The sequence below is a fragment of the Rhodnius prolixus genome, unplaced genomic scaffold (assembly GCF_049639745.1).
Source record: "Rhodnius prolixus isolate KJV_2025 unplaced genomic scaffold, Rpr scaffold_16, whole genome shotgun sequence".
Taxonomy (NCBI): domain Eukaryota; kingdom Metazoa; phylum Arthropoda; class Insecta; order Hemiptera; family Reduviidae; genus Rhodnius; species Rhodnius prolixus.
In genome coordinates, this window is record NW_027411616.1 from 4049094 (window position 1) to 4059361 (window position 10268).

At 34.4% G+C, this 10268-nt stretch overlaps 1 protein-coding gene across 7 annotated transcripts in view; it reads right to left on the bottom strand.

Annotated features, from left to right (window-relative positions):
• Positions 1–10268, bottom strand: part of LOC141457445 (RNA-binding protein NOB1-like) — a 42864-nt gene that overhangs the window by 31013 nt on the left and 1583 nt on the right. For 2 of the 7 annotated variants that reach the window (XR_012460381.1, XR_012460380.1), the window contains exons 1-5: positions 9929–10195; positions 8840–8968; positions 5775–5969; positions 5126–5297; positions 26–4890 (exon numbers count right to left, since the gene is read on the bottom strand). Coding sequence is in view for 3 of the 7 variants with exons in the window: in XM_074134438.1 (XP_073990539.1) it covers positions 26–161; positions 5126–5152 (163 nt within the window). In the remaining 4 variants the exon portion in view is untranslated. Of the gene's footprint in view, positions 1–25; positions 4891–5125; positions 5298–5774; positions 5970–8839; positions 8969–9928; positions 10196–10268 lie in introns of those variants that run through there. The other 5 variants (XM_074134438.1, XM_074134436.1, XM_074134437.1 and 2 more) reach the window with 5 other exon arrangements.

Below are 10268 nucleotides of genomic sequence, written 5' to 3' on the forward strand. Positions count from 1 at the left end.
ACCTTAGAATATCCTGAAAATTTACCTGCTATGTAATCTGGATAGATAGGATTGTTCTTAGTGAGCGCCAACTTCGATAAACTTTGTTGAGGAACACGTTGATCTTCACACAATATCAGATTTACAACGTGTTTTCTGTCTTTGGGTTGTGAAAGTGGAAACTTCAAAAAGCATCATAAATTAATATATACGGTAATAGCCAAAATGTAATTCACTTTTAACTAAAATCTTATTTGAACTATTACACGAGTTTTGTTTTTTATTTATTTACTTATTTTTTTTTTTTACAGTTCTCAAGTTTTTAAGTTGTAGATTTGTCTAAAAAACAATTTTTTATGCCAAATTTTAGTTCACACTCCCTCCAGTGTACCTAAATCACATTCCTATTCCTGTAGCAGATACCGTTCGTTATCTTGGACAAACGACAAGGGACTCACGTGGAATCCACACACTACACTCAAACAACTTGAACTTAACCAGTGATACCGAATGCTCAAGAGATTAATTGAAAAACTATTAAAACTGACTCTTACAAACAAGAAACGACTGTACTTAGTCTTACTCGCTCCTATCTGGACTTGAACTGTACGGAACAGCAAAGCGTTCAAACCAAAACTGGATCCAAACTTTCAAACATCCTTCGAACTATCACTTATACAGCGCACTCTTTTATGTATGGTATTAACCAAACCAAACACAACAACCTGCGAATCCCATGTTTCTGACCTTTCCCTGTCCCGATATATCAAATTCAACTCCAAACTTTCCCTACATCATAATCACTTAATCCGCAACTTGTCCCGCACTACTCTCCCGTCAAATCTTCCTCTTAGATTGAGGAATCGATGGCCTCTCTACCACCACATCGAACGATAAATTGGGTATCGTTCGTTTTCAATTCATTCGGTAAAATACACTAACCAACTTGTGACAGTCATCGTTGGACGGCCTTCATTTAAACCATTTAAGTGATTTTTTTTTAATGATTTATATTTTAATTTGCTATGTTTTACTGAATTATTTTGTTTTGTTTTTTCTTTACTTATTATTTATCTTTCTATTTTATTTTGATCTTGTTTATTTATCATATTTGCTTGTTGTGTCAATGTAATATACAGTTTCGAATTGACAAAGGGGGAAAAAATTATTCACTTCAATATTATAAAGGTTTAATGTCAGTCACAGCGCAATAGACACCTCTGAGGCAACCGTCATCCCGGAATCTCCTTAAAACCCTTAACTGTCTAATAAATATAGTTAGTTATCAACTTTCAAGGAAGTAGTTGGAGAAAATCACAAAAAAAATATGGTAAAGATGCTGATTTTTGGGCCTACTTTAGATCTCTAGAACCAGCCCTAACAGCGTAGTAAATATTGCACAGCCGGCAGTGAGTTCCTTATTTCCAATCAACGTAATTCTAATCCCTGCGGTGTCAGCGGAAATGAGTTAGTAAACCAAGAGGCTAAAGAGGCTATTCGCGTATAAAAAAAGGGAACCCATTACCTTTGATAAAGCGAAAGCGGATATTGATGTAGTCTTTATTAAAAATATTTTCGAATATCATTAAAAGAAACCACTGAAAGGACTTGGTAAACATAGATAAAAGAATAAAAACCTGCCTTACTGCCTCGAAAAGAACTTACTGCCAAACTAGCTTCCAAACTGCAGACAAAAATATGAATGAAAAATACCCCCAACTGTCCTCTTAAGTAAAACAGGTGAGGAAATAGGTGCTGAACCATTCTCTGGCAGTGTTTTGGAAGACTATACTGTAAGCGATCACAAGTGATGTCCACTAATTTTTATCATCTGTGGTCAATGAGAGACGGGGCAGAAAGTCATCCTGCTGCGAAAAAACATTTATGTAGAACGTGAGAGGATTAACCAAGAAAAATTAGGGCCAGCTATTTCCAGAAGATCGGAAAAGTTGAGAGTCAAGAATACTAATGGACGAATGGCAACCGAGGAGCTGGTCTTTTCATCAATGAAGGTTATCAGTAAGGCCTGCGAGGCGTCATCTAAGCCTCCCAAGAGACATTGACTCCAGAAGGAACCTAAACAGTAAACACTGGTGAAACGAGAGATTGTTGAGTTGCGAAAGAAATGCTTGAAGTTAAGGGAAATGGTGCAGCGTGTGAGATATAGAGCCAAGCACTTCCTAGATCGACCAAGTATAAGAACGCGAGGACAGCAGTTCGATATGCTATTAACCGTAGGATAGATGCTGAAGGGAACTAACATATGTGGTGATGTTGAAGTAGACCCGTGAGGGAGATTTGGGGTCATAAAGGCACCAAGCTGCAGCAAGGCGCTCTCTCCCTAAACACCCGATGCAAGCAGAAAGAGATTCAAGTAATATCTTTGATGTTCTTCTCGTAGTCACTGCTTGCCGGCACCCTCTAAAAATCAAATTATTTCTTCTCGTCCTATTGTACTAATCTTTTTTTTTTTTTTTTTTTTTTTTTTTTTTTTTTTTTTTTTTTAATCCTTGATTTCTCCTTCCTTACTCGACATGGCTAAAAGCGCTTTCTCTACCTTTCCACCTAGTTAGTTAAGTTCTTTTTTTGTGGCTACTCTATTCATCTGGTCCTTCAAGGATTTCATCATAACTTTCATTTCATTTAACGAGGTTGGCAGAATATTCCCGCATTCACCTTCCATTTCACTATTATCTGTACGTGAAATTTTGTTGCTTTCAGCTTCAGGAGAACTTCACCTTCTCTTTGATATTCTTGTAATAGATAGATATTCGTCAAGAGTGCTTTGACCCATTAAATAAGAAACTAATAAACTGATTGCAAAAATTTGAAAAATCGTAAATTACGTACGCTATTATTGTAATAAGTGTAATTATCAGTTCATTAAGCAGTAGAGGTATATATATATATATATCCCCACCACACTGTTTATGTATGTACCTTCACTTATTATCTTAAATAAACGTAATAACAAAATTATATTTTTATAATAGTTACTGTGCACCAGAAATCATTTAAGTTAACGATTAATAAATTTAAGTATACGAGGGGCATTATTTATATTTTGAGCCTAATAATAAAAAAAATAGTAATTTGTCATTGAAAATGACTTTATTGTTTTTCAAAATATTCTCCTTTATGATCTATACACTTCTGCATGCGTTCGAACCACTTGTCAAAGCATTTTTTCCATTCCGCTTGAGACACCTCCAAAACATGGTTTTTGAAAGCATCAATGGCTTCTTCTGCCGACGAAAATCGTTGTCCACGTAATTTATTCTTGACGTTCGGAAACAAAAAGAAGTCATTTGGTGCCAAATCAGAACTGTACGGCGGATGACCCATTAATTCGATTTTTTGAGTGCTCAAATAGTCGGTTGTTAGACGAGATGTGTGACAGCTGGCATTGTCTTGATGAAGAATGATCCGACGTCGCTTGTTTGTTTTCCTTATTTCATCGAAGACTTCCAGCAAACAAATGGTTGTGTAACATTCAGAATTGACCGTTCTACGTTCCTCTAAAGGCACTGTTGCCACTTGACCAGATTTTTCGAAAAAACAGGCGACCATTTGTTTCGAAGTGCTTCGGCGTGAACAACTTTTGTTGGATTTGGTATATCTTGAAACACCCATACAGTCGACTGCTGTTTAGTTTCCGGCTCATACGCATATATCCATGATTCATCACGTGTTACAATCTTATACACGTCTTTTGAAGCACCGCCATTGTATTTCTTAAGCATTTGTTGGCACCAATCGACACGAGCATCTTTTTGAGATTTTATCAGATTATGTGGGATCCAACGAGAACAAACCTTTTTCACGGCTAAATGATCATGCAATATTTTATATATGCTGGTGGAACTAATGCCTAAGGTTGCCTCAATCTCACAGTATGTCACATGACGATCTTGCATTATTAGTTTTTGCACAGCATCAATGTTTTCTGACACAACAACTGATTTTGGACGACCTTCACGACTTTCGTCGGTGAGCGAACGACGACCACGATTGAATTCGTTATACCAGCGTTTCACAGTGGCAAAGGATGGGGCTTTATCGCCAAAAGTGGAAGTAAGTTGATCGATGCACTCCTGTCTTGATAAACCACGTCGAAAGTCGTAATAAATCATTGCACGAAAATTTTCACGAGTTAATTCCATTTTTTCGCTGAGACACAATTTTTAAGAGACTGTAAACAACACAAATCGCGCTCAAATAACAAAACGTTCTGAAAAAGGTTATGGTCAAAAATGTCACACTTTCAATTCTGATCATTTTCTATTTCAATCTAGAATCGTCCAAAAAAATTGCGTGCTATAACGGATAAAATCTGAGATGTAATCCAGCACTGTGGACCAAACCACTTTTTCAAAATTGTCTATTTATTGCAATTATTTGTAACATATCCTTACTTAACATAAATTGAAAAATCAGTAGTATAACAAGCTACAGCTGCTAGATTTCTGCAGTAGAATGTGATTCAATGACAGCTCTACTTTGAGAATTTGACGGGGTAATCCATCCTGTGACATCGTTATCTGTTATGCAAGAATCAAATTCAGCGTTTCCCAACCTTTTTTGGCTCGCGTACCACTTGGTAGTACATGATGCTAAATTATACCACTTCGCAAAAATGATTGTTTTTCGCTAACTTAGTTATTCCAAGTTTGTTGTTTTATTATCTTCATTTGTATAGAGATACAATGTATCTGTTGCAAAGGAGTTCAAGTTCATGTTCACTTTATAAACTTTGCAAAGTGTAAGATCTAGTTTTAAACTTTTTTAAACAATTAAAAATTGCTTACATATTTTTCTCTTCAAAATTATTAATTAATTTACAAAGTTCTTTAGGATTATTATATTTGTGCCCAAATCTTCTAAATTAATTTCTTTTAAGCATTCAACTACCTGAAAGTACCAATTAAATTTAATGTTGTTTAGATAGAGCTTACTCATCACAATCACTCTCTTTAAGCAGATACTTACATAAATATTACAGTTTAAAATGTTAAGTATAAGGGTTGACTAAACGCCAAAAGGTACACAAATTTCTGATTTGTGTACCTTTTGGCGTTTAATCAATCCTTATACTTAACATTTTAAACTGTAAGTTTTTGTTAAGTAAATATATACAAATAAATACCTTAGTCACTTTCAGGTTGACTTCCATCGCATATAAGACGTGAAACTGCTTCTTCGAAACTCTCTATGTAAGGAACCTTTTGAAAGTGGCTATCTACATAGTTTTCATTTTCCTGCTCCTTATTGTTCAGCTTTTCTCCATTGTTCTGCTTGACGAAGCCCTCTTTTACTAGCTACAATCAAAAAAGCTATCATAAATTTACTAGTTTACATTTGCTATTACGGCAATTAAACTATACATTATGCAATATATCTGGGATGAGCAACACGCGGCCCGCCAAGCATTTCTAAATTGAATTTATTTTATCGACTTTCTCCCATCAATATATTGTTATAAAATTAATTATAATAAAATGGTAGTACATACTGAACCGAAATATTTTTTTATGGCGAGTTACTTGTCGACGACGTTTTTAAACATGCAATACTAATGCGCCGCGTCTGCGCGATTTTTTGTGACGAGATACACACTTGTCGGTGACTTGTTCAAACATGCAATACGGACGAGATGCGTTTCGTACGAAGTTTTGTAAATTAATAATAAGAGTTAATCTATGTGCGGCCCGCCAAAAAAAATTAAAATTTAAATTGGCCCATTGACTAAAAAGGTTGCTCACCCCTGCAATATATAATATTTTTAAAGCCCATACTCTGAAAGGCACGTGGAATCCTGGACAGTTTAAAGTCCTTTTGCGGCTAAGTGGTTCCACACTTTTACAGACTACAGGTTCTGTTCTTAAATGATCGGTACCAACATTTTCCTTTTCTAGTTAATATTTTAGGGCTGTAAGTTTACATCTATGTAGAGAGATATCTATAATCTATTTTCTTGACAAATTGTAGTACTGAAACGAAAAAAACAAACCATAAACATCTATTTAACTCTGAAAATTGGGTAATGTTAAGCTAAACTGCTATCACTACTATTACTTATTGGTGCTACGGCCCTAGTTGGGCTGGGGGTTCCTTCAGAATAAATTGCCATTTTTGTCTATTCTCGGCTTTTCCTCTCCATCCTCTTATCCCGATCTTCCTAAGATCGTCCTCAGCATCATCCAACCATCTTAGCCTTGGTCTTCCTCTTAATCTTTACCCTCTGGCCTACCTGTCACCATCCGTTTGGTGTCAGGCCATCACCAGGCAGTCTGGCCAAGAGATCGCAGCCTTCCTAACTAGGGTGGGTTTACCTAATATCTCGGACAACTCCCTGTTACTGTGGATTCTCAATCTTCCATTTGCAACGACCGGGCAAAAACCTTCCTCAAAATCTTCCTTACCTAAACAACAAGGATTATCCCGCTTTCCTTTTTAACATCCAGCTCTCACTATCATAGATGACAACGTGCCGGCTTCCACATAATTCTCCCCAGTCACTAAAGCTCTCAGATACTTGAAATTCTAGCAGCGTCGGATATTGTGCCCGTTAATCTGCACTACATTTTCCCTACTTTCTTGAGTTCTCGAGGTCTTCATATATTCCGTTTTATTACCATTTATAATCAAACAGTATTTGCCGCCACTGTTTCAAATTCTTCCACGGCTCCGAATAGAGCAGGCAAAATGCGAGCTATCCGAACTTCGTCGTCCACATACACCATGTTCTGGGTCAGTCTACTGTAAATTGGTCCACCCGTGTTAGCTGGGATGGCTCTTATTGCTCTTTCGAGGGCTAGCTAGTGGTCATGGGTCTCCCTGTCTCACATCACCAGTTACTGGGAATTTCTCCTATAGAATTTTATAAATATTTACCTGACAACTTGTATCGATCCAAGCCATCTTCACGAGCCTAACTAGTTTTTTTGGCACCCCAACAATCTCATGTAGTTTGCAACTGTTTTTCTTTTAACTATAACGTAAGCCTATGAAAACATGGTACGTTATGCTCATCGGTCTTTTTTAGCAGTTGCCTAAGTGAGAAGATAAGGTACATTTTGGATCTGCCTTGTCCAAAGCCACATTGATGATTACTAACAATCTTCTCGAATGTTACGTTAAAACTACACAAAAAGTGTAACAAACTAACAAGACTTTCCTTACCACACTATTATGATCGAACAATTTGTATAGTTGATTTTAGCAATACATAAATGATGTCAAAAATATTAGTGAAGCTGAGTGGAATCATATCCCCTACTTATCAGTAAGCATGTGACCACCCAAATCGCTAAATTACTTCGGATCCCTCTAAACTTTGGTAATTTAAGAATCACTAGGGGAAACACTCAGTACACTGCCGACTTCCTGACAGTTTTCGCTCATCATCAAGTTGCCAACATTTCATTCATACTTCAGCCGCTTAGAAACGTTCAAAAAAGCCTGTGTGATTTGTTCAAGTTTTATAACGATTGATACCATTTAAGTATTTTTACTGCATTTAATTTCCATTAATACAGTTAAGAATTTATTAGATGTCACAGATCCTTATGGTGACAATTTTATTTATAATAGTTAAAATAATAATAAAATGTATAATATGTTACATCTTCATAAAAAGAAATAAACAGGCACTTTATTTCAATTATAATCCAAATTATTCTTCTGATTTATCTTAATAATGCTCTTTATTCTGAATAACCATATCACACACGTGCACACAAACATACATTAAAATTGACAGTCGCAATTATAATCAAGAGTTATTAACGAAATTTCAGTCTTGAATTTGTCTTGGCAGCAGAATACGAAAGCACAGATTACACCGCTAATAACAAATAAATTACTACGAGACAGTAATTCATAAGTCAGTATAGAAAAATGAGGAAACAATCAGAAACTAATATAAATGAAACACATAGCTTTCTTGATCGTTCCTACCAGGCTGAAATTACGAGCTGAAGTGTGAATGTCAGTTACTGGCTCATTTTGTGCCTTTTGTCGTTTAATCAACCCTTATACTCAACATTTTAAACTATAAGTTTCTATTTCAGGAGATTACTATTGAACTTCAAAAGTATTTAAGTCTGGTCAGAGCACGTAGTGGATAGAAAAATTAAGTTTGTCATGACAGCAAAAAAAAAAGTTCAACCACAAACTTTAACAATAACAAAATTAGTTTCAAATTTCAAATATAAATTTAATATATGTACATATTAAGAACCAAAATTAAGGTGAATGTAATTTATTGAGAGAATGTGTTTGAAAAAGGTTAGTAATCACCTAGATGATGCGTGCTGTATGGCGAAAGCCAATGCCAAAAAAAGAAAATCATTTTTAACATCTTTCACTTCAAATCGGGGGGAAAATTAGCAAAACGAAGTTATCCTTACAACAAAATCATTATTCTATTATTAACTTTAAAGCAAAAGGGTCCAGATGTTATTTTGCGCCTGAAAAAAAGTCTGGTCTACCTATTTAAAAAAAAAAAGAAAAGCAATAAGGATAAAAGGATAATGCTGATTAGAGGTATCGGACAAAGTTTTTATGTATACAACAGAATCTCTTAGTTGGATTCCTTGATATGGATGCAGGTTCTCAACATTGCAGGGTTCATCCTTGTGACACCTTATGGTTGGACCCAGAACGGCTTTAGGTAGCATAAGCCTTCACCGCAGATAGATAAATATCAGACAAAGAAGAAACACACAGCTAATAAAATAGATATCACCAGATAAAAAATAAATAGTAAATCATTCCGTGAATTAATATAAGTTAATCACAATTAAAGTTTAAAATATAACTAAAAATATATATGTAGATACTAAAACATCATATTTACTCTTAATTGGAGGTTATCGAGAAATGCTGATGTATCAACCACTAAATTTCCACTTTCCGCGACATTGTGTGTAATGCACTAGAATTACGGCCTTCAAACACAGCCCGCAATAGAAAACGCTAAAGAAACCTGTCAAGTAGAACGTGAGGTTACAACAATGCAATCAATATCTCTTCAAATTTCCCTAAAAATATTTTTTTAAATAATCTTTTTATTGAATAATAAATTATTAGTTGCTTTTATACAGCTACTTTTCAATTTACCACTCAACTTGACAATGTTAAAACAAGTTAAAATTTCACTTTTCTCAATTTTTACAAAGTTTTGTATTTAGTTGACTGATGATGCTACGTCATACTCTTTAACAAAAACTTACAGTTTAAAAAGTCAAGTATAAGGCAGAAGGTAAAAAAATCAGAAATTACCCAACATTTCATGCATCCTTCAGATTATTTCAGAAAAATCTTATGTGTTTTATCAAAATTTTATAACAATTGATATCATTTAAGAAATTTAATTGCATTAAATGTTCATTAATATTGTTTAGGACTTATTAGATGTCACACAGATCCTTATGCTGGCCATTTTCAGGTACAAAGTATTTATTCAGTTAAGTGTAGTACATTTTACTTAGACTGATAGTATTAGGAGGTACCAAATTGTTAATGCCATATTTTTAATAAAACGCTAATAAAAACTTAAGAAATTCAAAATGCAACCTCCAAAATACATTAACAAAATTATTGTTCATTTTACACTTTTTTTTAATCATTTAGCTGCAAGTTTAGTACAGCAATAGGAAAATAAACATCGTCGCGTTAGATTCATTCTTCGATTAAATTGATTGGCATTACTCATTATGTAGTAGTTGAGCTTTAAAAATAAAAGTTAATTAATCCAGTTTATTAATATTCAATATTAATATAGTTTAATTTTAAATACTCGAATGAAAAAATTTCTTGGAAAACGTTTCGAATAAAAGTGGAAGGTATTAATTTGTGGGTAAATAACTATTTCATATCAGAAATTAAACTGCAAAAACAGTATCCTCTTGAGAAAAGTAACATAAATTCAACTTTGAATACTCACGATTGTAATATTTTTCCTACCACTTCTTTCTGCCAAATTTTATTGTAATCGGGCAAAGATGTATAGAGCAAATTCCCCTCGTTTGAATGCATCGAAACCCACAAAGCCATACATACATAAAATTTCGAGTCGAATGAAATTTCATTTATGAAAATCGGTTAACGCGTCAATTATTTGAAACGACAGCAATACTTGAGATTATTTTTATCTAAAGTCATGCAGAACAATATTTGGCCTGATATTTTTCCCATGACCCAACTCTTAATAAAGTACAGTCCAATAACAATTACAAAATTTGTTTAGAAATTTTTTTTAAGTATATTACTGATTAGGATTAAAT